This window comes from Passer domesticus, chromosome 7, assembly GCF_036417665.1.
Source record: "Passer domesticus isolate bPasDom1 chromosome 7, bPasDom1.hap1, whole genome shotgun sequence".
Taxonomy (NCBI): Eukaryota; Metazoa; Chordata; class Aves; order Passeriformes; family Passeridae; genus Passer; species Passer domesticus.
In genome coordinates, this window is record NC_087480.1 from 46,031,158 (window position 1) to 46,045,416 (window position 14,259).

The 14,259-nt window shown below is 40.9% G+C and overlaps 1 protein-coding gene across 5 annotated transcripts in view; it reads right to left on the reverse strand.

Moving 5' to 3' along the window:
• Positions 1 to 13,572, reverse strand: part of MTF2 (metal response element binding transcription factor 2) — a 29,857-nt gene extending 16,285 nt beyond the window's left edge. For 3 of the 5 annotated variants that reach the window (XR_010366357.1, XR_010366356.1, XM_064428269.1), the window contains exons 1-6: positions 13,333 to 13,572; positions 3,349 to 3,547; positions 3,121 to 3,202; positions 1,808 to 1,903; positions 1,323 to 1,423; positions 844 to 992 (exon numbers count right to left, since the gene is read on the reverse strand). Coding sequence is in view for 3 of the 5 variants with exons in the window: in XM_064428269.1 (XP_064284339.1) it covers positions 844 to 992; positions 1,323 to 1,423; positions 1,808 to 1,903; positions 3,121 to 3,202; positions 3,349 to 3,547; positions 13,333 to 13,337 (632 nt within the window). In the remaining 2 variants the exon portion in view is untranslated. Of the gene's footprint in view, positions 1 to 843; positions 993 to 1,322; positions 1,424 to 1,807; positions 1,904 to 3,120; positions 3,203 to 3,348; positions 3,548 to 11,483; positions 11,557 to 12,959; positions 13,015 to 13,332 lie in introns of all 5 variants that reach the window. The other 2 variants (XM_064428271.1, XM_064428270.1) reach the window with 2 other exon arrangements.
• Between the last annotated feature and the right edge of the window lie 687 nt (positions 13,573 to 14,259).

Here is a 14,259-nt window from a genome sequence, read left to right on the forward strand (position 1 = left end):
TGGAGATCCAACTACTTGAATCTTCAAAAGAAACCTCATAGTTTACACCTTTTCCTTTTTCAGCTTCTCCCTTGAGAAAAGGAACCATGCAAAACTGGCGGCCATGTTTGTTCAAGTCTCAAACCACAGCTCTCTCCTGCATCTATACCCTCAAAAACTTTGCTTTTTTGTGGGACTCTTTACTTGCCTTGACCTCAAATCTACAACGCCATCTTATTCTTTCACTCATTCATGCAGACACCAGAGTACTCATCTCTAGCTGCTTAAGAAGTCCTGTTGACTTTCTTGTAAAAAAGAACCAGCAGAGGACTCTGTAATGCCTTAAGAGGGGAAAAAAAAAAATCTTTCCCCTGCTAGTCACTGAAAACCAGGATATGACATTATGGTAGAATCAGAGAGCTCTCTATTTCAACAAAATTTAATAAACTAAACCCCAGCTACATTTATTTCTGTGACTTATGACAGAGTTGAGTTAACATCAGAAATTCTGCCTAGAATTGCAAGATCATCAAGAAACAACTTCATCCAAACTCAATACATCAACAGTAGCAACTCAAAATTTCTTGCTCATTACAGAATGTACTGTGATGATCTGTGATGGTCGCATGACAAAATTAAAACAAACCAAAATATTTTATGGGAGAAGAAAAGAAATTAATATACTTCCCACTGTGTGACACTTAAAAAGTATATGGAGAATTCAAAATCCCACTTTGCATCCAGTTTCTGATATGTACACACAACAGAAACAAAAACTAACAAGTGCACAAGGAAGCCTAGAAGAAAAGTCTAAGTTTGTAGCTGCAGTAGAGAAAAGTTCTTACATATTATCCATTTACTTACTCTCCAGGCCCTCCACAATAGCAGTAACACTGCTGGACATTGGTTTTATGACCTGCATCCCACTCAAGGTCTGTTGCATTATATGGTAACGTTTGTTTCATGACTTGCAGTGCTTTGGCATTTGGTCCTTTCTTAAGCGCACCACCTCTCTGGGCCAAAACAGATACATTAGTTTACAGAAACCAGTCATGTATTTCTGAAACTTTCAAAGCTTCTCATTTGATTGTAGAAAAGTTTTCATAACTTTCAAGTCAAATATTTTCAGGTGTATTTATGTTTTAATATTAGCATGTTTGTTTAAAAGTATAACATTGTCAATTTCTAAAAATAGCATTACTTCTCAACATACAAAATTTAAGTTCAAATCAAGGATAAAAAAAAATCACTGAAATAAAATCATATCTTTTTATTGTTTCAATTGCAAAAACAAAGATGCATGCAATATGAAGTGTATTCACTTTTTTTTTCTGGAAACACACCTTTGTTGTTGTTGCAAACACACACTGTCGACAGAGCCATTTATCATCTGAATCAATCACGCTGGAATCAATATTTGGTGTGTGACACAGCTGATGGTAACCTGGATGAAAAATGATCAGCCAAACTGTTATTAAAACGACAAAAGCTTACACAGAATTAACTATGTTGGCAAAAGCACGTAACTTAATTAAACTATAAGGCATTATCCATCATTAAGTATCAAAAACCTGAACAAAAAGATTGGTAACACGTTCAAAATGGTCTTTTAAATTTTCTTAGTAGAAAAAAATAATCTTGACTTACAGAATAGGTGTTAGTCACTTTAACATGGATTATCATCTTTCACTGAGCTGTTAATAGCCACTAAGGGCTACAAAATTTAAGATCAGTTGAGCAGTCAGTCATAGCCGGGCAAATATCCTCCTTTGTGAAACAAATCAAAACATCTTTTAAAATGCAGTAAATAGAAAAAAAAACTAGTTACCTTGCCCACATTTATCACATATAACCATTTCATTTGGAGCTTCTGAATACTCTTCCTGACATATTGTACAGACCATTTCCCCACTCTCAGTGGCTCCTAGACAAAGATGAGATTGTGATTTTTTTTCAGATTATATCTGCAGTTGAAACACAGTTACCACATGAATAGCCTTCTTCATAATTTCACTTCCAGATGCATGCATTGTAGAAACACATTGTTACAGTGACCAACTTTTAATTGAACATATTCAGACATTTTGTACAGACTGTGCTATAAATATTTGTATTACTTCTGATCAGCTATCAGATATTTATAGGCTTTATATTGCTACCAACTATGCAGTCCATGGTTCCTCAACACCAACAATAAAAATCCAGTAACTGAATAAAGATGCAAATTTAGGCTAAAAATACCTAAAAATAAATACTAGCTGAGTTGGAAGGGAGCCATAGGGATCATCAACTTGAAATTCTCATACTAATTTATTAAATTTTGATAGTTAGGATAAATTAATCAGAGATTATAAATTATACAGAAGCAGAACAGCATTTTTTACAAGCTTAAAGAAATAAAGCAGTTGATTTTTTGCTATTACAAATACAAAGCTTTTCCTTTACGTAGACAGTGTTTAGCTTAAACATCAAGAATCAACAAGAGCCAGAGTAGATTTCCATTGTGTTGGTACAATGAGAAAATTCTAACTGATTTTCAGAATAAATTATCATCCATGCTTCATCAGCATTAGGTAATAAAAACATTAACTGCTATCAAAATGTCTGAAAACCAAAAAGGTATTATACAATAGGTGCCTCACTTGATAACTACACATTTCTTTATATCACAGGAATACTCCAAAACCTGAAATGGTTTCTTGTGTGCAACAGTTATGGCACTCCTTTTAAGTGTCAAAACCCTGTTCAAACATAAGATTCACCAACTTTGGTTTCTTTCCATATTATGTCATTTCAACTGAAAACAGTTTAAAGAATACAAACCTGGTGTAAATTAGGGCCTGGAATTCTCTGTTAAGGCAGAGAACATAATCCACCCCCACCCAAACAAACTCAAATGTGATTATTTTTTGAACTCTTCTCCACCTCACACAGGTGAAAACAAACAAAAGCCCAAAATGAAAGATTAACTTCAATGACAGTTGTTTGAAAATATTTTTTTCTTATTTAATTTTTGTTCCTGGTTCACATTAAATTGTATTACTCTTTAGAATAAAACAATATAATAGGGTTTTTTTTAACAGCCAACAGTAATCTAAACAAATAGGATATCAAACAATGACTACTTCGTGGAGTTCTTGCCTGTTTGTATGTCCTTCCAGAGAACCCAGGATTTGGAACTGTCTTCAAATATAACGAAGCAGTTCTGTTTCAGTTTGTTTATCTGAAAGACAAAAATACAGTGGAAGCCATGAGTAAGAGCACCAAAGAGAAGGATGTATTTAATACTACATAAGTGAGACAATAATACTGCAATTTCCAACAGTATGCGACACTTAAGACTCCAGTGAAGTTAAAAAATGTGATTACCTTTTTGATAGTTCCAAGATAAAACAAGCCATCTGACCATCTAGCTAGGACATCCTGACCTTCCTCAAATTTACAGAGTGGCTTTTTGGCTTTCTGTCCATCATGCACCGACAGCTTGGCCAGAGATGCTGAGCTCTTATGGCTGCGACGCAAAGGAGACCGCTTATGGACCAGTGAATTTCCCACCGCCGCGGAGTCTCTAAGGGAAGAGAAGAGAACAGGTAACCACAGCTGGGTTAGAGGAACAGGGCCTGGAAACACCAACACGACCAACTCCAGGTAGCAAAACACCTGCTCGTCTTTACTAACTTGACACACCTTTAGTAGCGGTGCCTCTGCTACTAGGAAAGTGGACAAAATCTGAAAGGAACAAGTTTATAAAAGAGACGTGCTCTAGGAAATCCACTAATGTAAATGAGGATGGGGATGCACGAACTTCCCAGCTCAGAGACTCCTCATAAAATCACCAGAAGCATTGAAAAACACAAAAAACATTCGATACAGGATTACTTATGCAAAAGTTAAATTGCTGCCAGTTTTCTAAAATTCCAAGGAAGCTAAAAAGATCCCAAGCCAATTCTAACTGCACTACCTTGGCTGGGAGAATACAGCTTGAGCATTATGCTGGCTCAAGGTAAACACTGAGGTACCCCCAACACAGAATCATGCAATGCCACTAAGCATAGCTGTAGAGCTTTCCAGCACAGGAAGAATTTCTATGTGTTGAATTTCTTATGTAAAATAAATTTTCCTCTCTTTTAGAGTAAGGGTGGAAAATAAGGAAGGAAAAACAACAGATCTTGCAACCTTTCTTCATACATGAAACCCAAAATTGAAAATTATTTGCACCAATAAGCATTTTTCCTCATATATTCAACACCATATAGTCTATCCATAGGTAAGTGTGGATATGCTTTTATGTCAGACTAGCTGTCAAACACTACACTTCAATTAAAGCAGTAAAATAGAGAAAATTATGAAACAGTACCACAGAGCGCACAAGGAAGAATTTCATAAGTAATACTCAGAATTTGAGACTCTGTAATAAAGTTACCATTTGTATATCCAAATGTATTTTCTCTAGAAACTACATGTATGTGTAACTAGGATGCAAACAGGGATCAGGGAATTAAATAGGATACAGTCAATTGAAGAGCAGTTTCACCTCACTCAAGATATCTTAGGTACATTATCAGCACCAGAAACATTTGAATTAATCTCAAAGACCAACAAAAGCAGTAAACTAACCAGATTAAACAGTTTAAACCAAGAAGGTTAGGGACAAGAAAATCAGCTGCTTTAAGCATATTTATAATCAATGTGACATTTAATAACAACACGACAGAAAGAGCAGCTATAAAGGGCCTCTGGCATACTCATGCACAACTGGGTCACCAATTTAAGTCCTGCTTGATCCCAAACACCAAAATATTCAGATGGGTGACCAGGGAAGACCAGAGGAACAAAAAAATCCTTAGGCTTCTTTCACAGCTGACACCTTATCACTTCATCTGACATCCTTCATCACTGCATCAGAAAATTAAACTGTCATTTTCCATCTTCTCTCTTCATGGTGCAAGCAACAATGTTCAGACCCACCACTCAGCCAGATTTCCCAGATAAAGAATCTTACCAATTCCGATGCTTTTTACAAAAAAACTGATTCAAGTTACTGCTACTTTTCCTTAGCTCCACTCAAACCCCTGATAAATGAGACAGGACACATGCAGCCTTCAAAATAGGTTTACTATAACAGAGAAAAAGCCTGGCAGCCCAGGACACTTCTTGCTTTCTTGGCACTAACTTCTGGTTTACAACCGGTTTGACAGAGCTACCCTCGGAAGTTCAAAGATTTTCTTTCAAAATTTTTTCTGGGGTTTAAGACCCTAGAAAAAGCTAGGTTAGCCTAGCTAGGCTAGCCTAGGAATAGGTAGCTATTCCTGCTACAAGGCAGGAATGTTTACTATTCTTTTCCAGTACTTGAAGAAATGTGTGAAAAATCTTGTACCAAATACACAAAGACAAATTCATTTATCATAAACAGTACAGATTGTCACTTTAAATACAACTGTGAGCTTTATTTTTAAAAAAAGTCTTTGAAAGCATGATTTTAAGTGCAAAGGTTTGTCTCACAACACCACTGAAGCACAACAACAACAAAAAAAGAGTGCCTCATTTTCTGGCACAAAACACTTGAGTGAATCTATACATTCACTTATACAACAACGTAAATACACAATAGCAGCTTCAGACCCTGAAGAACCTTGATACCCAGCAAAGATGTGAGCCAATAAACCAGACACTTCTCCATTGTCCACACTGCTCTCTTTGTGAGTGATGGCAGTGCTGAAGTGACAACTAAAGAGCTCATGAAGCAGCTCCTGCTGTGGCAGTTCATGGTTTATCTCAGACAGTGAAAATAGGGTTAGTATTACAATAGGCTGACAGTAACTTAACAGTTGCTTGCCACATGGATGGGAAGTTTCTCTCCAGGGAAACACTCTCTCAATGTTTTTGATTGTGATTAAGTAGGAAGTCAACTGTTTTAGCAAGTTGACTTTAATGAACAGGACATAAGTTACTTAAAGTAGGTGTCTCCGAAGTACCTTCCAGACCCACTGCACAAGAAATGCAGTGCAGACCAGTGTAAAAGCCACATGCATAAAATGTTACTAACTTGCCCACCTGGCTTGTCACAGCTCTAACTGTTGTAGTGGAATGCCAACAAGTCACAACTACCATTAAAATAAAACTTTTTTGGAAGTTCAAATGCAAACTGAATTTTAAAATTGACAAGCAAGAAGGTTGAAGTTCCACATTTTCCAGCAACTTGCTTTCCAGTCTTCCTTACAGTTAGCTTCATAGCACCTTCCTAACATATAATATAGTTACCAACAAAATTAGTAACCTTGAAATAACAAATTCCCCACCACCTTAAACACTTCTCTCCAAGAACTTATAATTGCACAATATCCATCAGATTCACTGTTGTTCAAAAAATCTTACACGATATAAAGATCTACATTATCTCATTAAACTTTCACAACCAAGCTACACTGTATGTCATACAGTATGTATGGCTTTGCATCTATTACTCAATGTTACATATGTTGTGCTATATTTTTATTCTAGCACTTAAAATGCAAAAAACGAAACAAAAAAATACTTGTATATCCATTAGTCTTTCAGAAGCTAGTGGCGGCAGTGAGTAAAACATGTCTGTACACTGACATACGTTTGAAAATAGAAATGCACTTTCACCTTTTCTTGAGAAGTTGATGCCATGAATTACTGAAAATGCTCACTGATTTTCACCTTGGAGTCTAGACCATAGCCAAAGATAGTCTCAAGCAAGACAGGCAGATGGACACCTTCTATTCATCTACTTAATGAATTTGTTTATAATACATTGCAGAAGCAGGAGATTAACTGTCATTGTAACAGGAATGGCAAACTTCCTCCCAAAGTCAACTACCTAAATCAGTCTGAGTTATGAACCATAAGCAGTTACTATGCCTAGCATTGTATTTATCAAAATTAGATTTGTTAGTTTTGACTCACTAACCTCTATCAGCAGTTAGAAGATTTTGGTGTTCATTTGGTACCTCTACAGCTACCCTACAGAAGGACAACATGGAAAAGCTGGGGGAAAAGATGTGAAGAGCCTGGAGGATTAAAAAGACTGCACATTCTTGTTTCCAAGTGTCTTGTTCTTTAAATCATTCATACTCCTGTACTCCTTCAGTCTCAAAAACTGCTATGAAAAAACTTCTGTTAAGAAAACCTCCCTTGACCAGTGGTTGTTTTGGTTTTTTTCCCCAGCCATCTCAGTGCACTGATCTGTTTAACAGAACGGTTTGTAAGCACAACTGAATAAATGCAAACAAGCAACTTGGGACACAAACTCCCTCAGCTGGAACTGCCAGACTGCATGACTCTGACCTAGTCAGGTTCACTAACAATCCATACAATTTCAGGAAACTTTTCGAGAAGAGCTCACAACTCATAAATGTTGCAGCATAAATGCAAATGTTGCAGCAAAAAAATTCATAAAAGCTGCAACAGTAACAGATGATAACTACCCTATGAGCACAGATAGTTTTTGGAAGCATTAAAAATGCTAAGTTTTAACAACAAAGTGCCCAAAGAACATTAAGAGAAAATTTTAAACCACTGAGAAAAATCAAAGTGGGAAAATAGCTCATTTATTCCTAGTAAATACAAATCACAGTGAAGAGATGATTACTTTAAAGATTTGTCAGAAGAGAATTCAGATAGAAATCACACGCACAGCATTCTACTAAGACAGCCACAAAGGTTTAGGATCTATCTCAAAACTGGAAATGTGGTATCCCACAGGAAAGGAAATATAATGAAAGACCTTACGACAACTAGAGATAATCACTTCAGACTCTGGAAGTATGATGTTACTGCTGATTAATTGCAATTTTTTTTGGTCTCAAGTTGCAAACTAGCCCTTTATTACCTTTATTAGAGAAAAATGAACTATGAAGAAGTTGTAAGATGCTGTAAAATACCAGCAGTCTTCTCTCCTTAAAAGAGGAGAGCTGACATTCAGATGGAATGAGGGGAGTGGAGGTATAGCAAGGGCTCAGAACACACAAAACTCACGGCAGTTTCACCCATGCTTATCCAATACAGCAGCTTGCTCCCTTCCCAGCAGCTCTGGAACAACAAGCTGGCTTCTCCATTAACTTCCTATTCAGCTTTCTTTCCCTTAATATAAATTCACTGACTGATATTTAAAATAAATTTAAGTACCTCACAGAGAGATCTGGTGACTAAACAAGCCAGGCACACAACAAGCATTCACAGCTAGAAGACAGCAGAAAAGGGAAATTAACCTTGTGTGAGTGTAATAATCGTAGCTTGATTACCCAGCTCCACATAACCAAGCTCAAGCCATGTTTCCAACATTGCCTGTGACCTGGATCTCATACCTACATTAACAGCTGGAGAAATGTTGGATCCTGGCCACATTTCTTCCTTTCAGCTTCCCCACTATTTAGGGGATCCCATACCAACCACTATCTTTTCACTGTGGCTAACATACTTTCTTCCCCCAAATAAAAAGATTCTGCTGGGCCAAGAAGACAGTCAAAATTAACAGGATGACAAGTCAAACTTAGGTTAGCTTCCTCCACCCCACGCAGGTCCAAACCTCAGATCAGGTTGATTTAACAGATATTAAAAAAAAAAAAAAGAAAAAAAATCACTTTGCTTTTCATAATACCAATGTTATTGCAACAGTCACTTTTCAATTACATGTAAACAGGCTGTTATATTAGAACATTAACTTTTATTAGGCAAAGATCAAGTACAAATCCAGATTACAGTCTATCCTCTACACTACTTCATAGACTGAAATGAATATTGCTTTACCAATGTGCCATATCATAACACATCTACAAAACACACTTGAAGCTCCTTATCTTTACACTACTCTGCATGCTGGTACAATCAAAAGCCAACTGTACCAAAGAAAGGCAAGGGGACTCTAATCAAGGCATCCTTCAGTCTAGAAAAGCAGAGAGTAATGACTGGGAGATGAGAAATATATTATCAAAATGACTTTCAGTTTTAAGAGTTGTTTAGGACAGTACAATAATTCAGGGTAGAAAGGCTCTCAGGAATTCTCTAGTCCTGCTCAGCATAGCATCAGCCATGAGGCCAAAGCAGGTGGCCACGCAAGCACCCTGTGCCCATTTCACTGCTGAGCTGCCACCCGAGGGAGAGGGGGTGCTCCCTCCCCCATCAGAATCTCTCTTATTCCAATGCAGGCAGCTAACCTCTTCTCCTGCTGCCAGGTACTGCTGTGAAGAGACTAACAGCAGCACACTAGTTTTCTTATAGGGCTGGAAAGCTGCAGTTATGTCTCCTGAAGCTGAATGAACCTGGTTCCCTAAGCCTCCTCCCACAGAGCAAGTCCTGCAGTCCCTGACTGTCCTGGTGGCCCAACACCAAACTCTTCTAGTTTGATGTCTCTTGCAGTGGTAGCACCCAAACACAGCCTTCTACTGAGATGCTGTCTAACAACTTTTGTGTAGAAAGAAATAATCATTTTCCCTCTGTCTTCTGTTATTATAGCCCAGGATACCACTTGCCTTGGCTCACAGGACACAGTGGTGGCTGCTATTCTGCGTTCTGTCTGTCACATCCCCAGACAATCTTGCAAAATTGACTCCCAGCCAATCTTAGCCTGGGATTCCTTCTTCAGATGCAGGACTTTGCTTTCTTATCTGTTGAATTTCATGAAGTTCACGGTCAATCTCTTCCTTCAGCCTTGCTGAAACTGAGGCTGGATGAGGTTCTCCCCATGTTCAAAAACCCTGCCATTTTTAATGCAGAAGGTGGTCAGGCTGTTCAGGCCATGATTTATATCTCTGGGGACTGTCACAGCCATCACCTTTCCGTGCATCCGGAAATATCCTCCAGGAAGACTTCATGACTCCCCTAATGACCAAGTGAAGCTAGCCAGCCTTTGGCTCCTGGGGTTGAACACTTAGCCCTTTCCCAAGATGGGTGCAATACATACAATTCTCCAATCATTGTGGATTAGCCCTGCTCTTCACAACCTGTAATGGTGAGGAAGAGCCCTACAAGAACATCACATCGTTTCCTTGGTGCTCTTAAAAGCAGCCTGGTCCCATGGGCCTCCATGAGTCAAGTTCACATGTTTATTCCAACTTGCAGCAAGCTAATTTATAGGCCACTCCAGCAAAGCTTAACAAACCCTCCACGGAGAGAGGTTAAAATATCATTTAAGGCAGAACAAATTTGACCTACCAGTGATTTCAGCATAACTATTCACTATAAGCCACTCCTTGTCAGTAAGATGAGAAATTGTAACTTGCTTATTCTCAGCTTTAGCCAGTCAACCCTATAGTAGCCATGATGACCAAATGTGATTTCACATGATACATGACTATCCCAATAGGATGGTTTGCTTTGGTGAGGGTTTTAATTCTTTCAAAGGGCCTTATATTTTGGCTAGGATTTTCTGAGTTCTTCTGTCTAGGAAGAACTCTCTAGTTATCACAGAATATCTTGTCATTTGTGAGTTTTTAAAATAGATCTATGTTTTCAAAAATATATACATTACATTAAGTGACAAAAGTAATACATTTTGCTTCTAAGAAATAAAAAACTGGTAATAAAAACCAAGTGAGGCCCCACAGCTTATTAATCTGATTAGCAGTTATGTCTATGAATCTGTTGCACGTCAGAAAGAAGTCCAGCCAGTGGACTGAGGAGAAGTGACTGTTTGTGACACAAGACTTGTTAGCATCTAGACAGAACACTGGTTTTGCTCTCTGACCCTGTGAAATACGACTGTCCTTAATAACACTGATGCACACTGTTAAAAAGAGGTGCTCACCAGCATAACTGTACTCCCATGTTCATAATACTACAATCATTTGTGATTTTATTTTCGCTCACATTCTCCCTCAAGAAACCTTAAATAACTAGAAATGTTTTAAATCTCTTTGATATAAATAGTGAAAGGATTAGCATTTAAAAGATCTTTACACAATAACATATTTAGTACACAGGGAAGAAAGGGCAGTCGTGTACTCAAGAGCCATTTGTTTGGGGCTGATCATGTGTTTGCACATGAAGGTACAGGGATAAAACAATGGTGCTGGGTCACAAGACACCTTTTCCAAGCATAATTCCCCTTAATTGTAGCCTCAGCACCTCTGTGTATACAGCAACTGCCTTTTGGGTTTCTACACTATCCAAATCCAGTACACAGTACAGCAACAGACCTAAGGGAGTGTGAGCACGTGCCCCAGCAATGAAAGAAACAACAGACAACATGCTACCTTGCTCTGGGAGAAGTGGGGAAGAAAAGGGATTTCAGAACTGACCAAAATCCCATAATGATAAGTTTTCTTTTTTAAGGTTAGTCTGCAAGAACAGCAACCTCTGTAAGCATTCCACAGAATTTAAAAAATAAATAGATCTAAAACATAAGTAAAGTAGTGATATCCTTGAAGATATTTAGGCAATGAAGTATGTCCAGACTCATCAGGAATCATGAGCTCTCCTTCTCTCAAGCAGTTAAGCATCTTGATTTCACTCCTCCATGGACATGATCTCTCCAGCCATACCTGTGGTTTTATAATTCTTCTCCTGTTGTGTTTTGCTCAGACACACTTCCCCTCCATTTCCAGCAAGGAAGGCCTGTGAAGAAGGTGAAACCAACTCTGCAGCAAGGCCAGTGGCCGCTCAGCAAACATGAGGCCAGTTCACAAGCTACTCAAAGATCCATGCTGGCTGCTAGTCACATCTCCCAGCTTCCTTCTCCACAACTCACATGAGGAGCACAAAATATGCTTCAGTGCCTCTCCAGTAATTCACATCCAACTCCAGGGAATACTGAAGTCCACTCTCTACTAGGAAATTAACTGGAACTTATTTGTTGCAGCTGCTCTTCTCATAAATTTTACCTGATCTCCTGGTGCAGGGAAGGACAAACATAACTTCATACTAACTATCAATACAGGTCTTTCACCTATTAAAAAAATGCATACACCATGCTGATTAGCCTTATTAAGTCATATGAGAAGCATCTCTATCTGATTTTAAATTCTTTCCAGAACAGAAAAGGCAAGTTGTTGGGAAGCCACACACCTTTATTTGACAAAGTAAGGGTTAACTGTGGAAATCATTACTACGTTATACTCTCAGCACAGATCCACCTTTCACAGCTTGTAGCCCTTGCAAAGACTCTTCTCATTTTCACTACATTATGCATTTCCTTTCATATGTTCAATCTTTGTTTTCTCTTATTCTCCTTTAAATGAAAAGCTATGAATTCATTAACCTGTATTCTAATAATACAGAAATGAAACATTTTTGCCTCTCTTAGTCTCAAATGCTTTCAAATTAAATGCCATTTGAGCTCTCAAAAAAAGGGACAAACGTTACCAGGTCAACTTTTACCAACCTGATTACAGATCAAAAGAAAAAGAAACAAGAAGGAAAGTTTTTTGTTACTATCCCATGCTTTTGGCAGTTTGAGTGTATATCATTGATCACGTTCCCTTACACCAAGACAGGAGAAAACCATGTCATTATCCATTGCTATACTTGACCTTTTAAAGTTATGATAAGCTGGGCCTATCACAAATTCCAGAAACAACCATAATGCTACACTGCTTTCCTGGCAGAGCCTTTCAGTTAATTATGCAGGCCCTCTACTTCTAATAACACCCTGATCCTTTATGGATGAACGACAACCCCTCATATTTCAACACTAATATCAGTGTCCAGAGCATCCAGCACTGAACCACATTGTTCTCTTTCACTAAAAGAGGTATCAGCCCATTCTTTCCACAGAATTCAATACCAAAAAAAGGAAAATGCATTACTATATATCCTTTCAAGCAGCAACAGTTACCACGTTTAAGTGGAGCAAAAACCTGCTGTGTACGTTCAAATCGTCAAGCCTGAGAGAAATTAAGAGGTGAGGCACTTCAAACCAATTAAAAAAAAAAAAGCCACACACACAAAAAAATCCCAAATAAACAAAAAGAAACAAAAAAAAAAGCCCCAAACACAAAGTTACCAACGAAAACCACTACCTCTTTGTGCTGCTCTCTTCGCACTCGAGCAAACGCAGCCTACTCGGACAATATCCTTAAAGGAGAAGATGAAAATACAGCTGGCGCGAGGCTGAAGGCACCTCACCGCTGCAGCCCCCGGCCCGCTGCCTCCCTCCCTTTGTTTTGGTCAGCGAGGAGCACCAGTGACCCCTCACAGTGGCCGGCCAGCGGCCGCTCGGAGGGAGCTCCCTCCCTCCCTCCCCCTCCCTCCCTCCCTCCGCGGCCTCGGGCTCCCCGCGCCGGGCGGGCCCCTGGCCGCGCTCCCCGCCGCGCTGCGCACCGGCGGCCCGGGCTGCGGGATCGCGCCCCCGCCACCGCGCGGGCCCGGCCGGCCCTCCCCCCCACCCCTCACCTCATTCGGTCTCTCCAGTGGTGCCAACTGCCTCATACAGGGAAATGGGCGAGCTCGGGAGCCTCCCCCGGCGGAGCGGCGCGGTGCGGCCGGGCGCTCGGTGCGCAGCGGGCCCCCGGGCGCGGACCCGAAGCGGAAGGCGGCGAGGGACGCTCAGACCCGCCTCACGGGCAGCCCGGCCCCAGCGCAGCCCCTCGCCATTTTTGTTTCCCGCGGAGGAGGCGCTGGTGCATTCTGGGAGCACAAAGGGCCCGGCCCCGCCCCGCCGGCCCCGCCTGCGCCGGCAGCGCCGGGGGCGGGCGCGGGGCCGCCGCGGCGGAAGGACACCGGCGCAGCGCAGCCTTTGCCGCTGGTGAACAAAGAGGGACTACTTTAGGGAGCGCGCCCGGCGCGGATCGGTGCGCGCCGCCGGGGCTCGCTGTGGCGGGGGCGCTCATTGTTCCCGCCGCACCTGAGGGGATGCGGCAGCGCCCGGGCCCCGCCGCTGCTCCGCAGAACCCCGGCCGGGCTCGGGGGAAAGCTCCCCGCCTTCGCGGCGTCGGCCCTGCCGTGTGGAATGACCCCGGGTCCGCCTTCTTGCCGCGGCGGTTGGCGAGGCCCGGCCCGGGTACCGGAGGGCAGCGGACGGGACGGTGCGCTCCTCTGCACCGACATCGGGGTGCTGCCATTTTAGGAGATGAGCTGACCCTCAGTGCCAGATTTTAGCAGCAGCTGTGTTAGCTAAGCTGATGGAACAGGCTGAACAGGGAGGTCATGGAGTTTCCCTCCGGATTCATTCGAAACCCACCTGGACACGTTTCTGTGTTACCTGCTCTAGGTGCCCCTGGGGTTGGACTAGATGATCTCCAGAAGCCCCTTCCAATACTAACAGTTCTCTGATTCCGGAATCCCCTCTTGTTTTCCATCGCTGTGTTTTGCAGTTGTTCA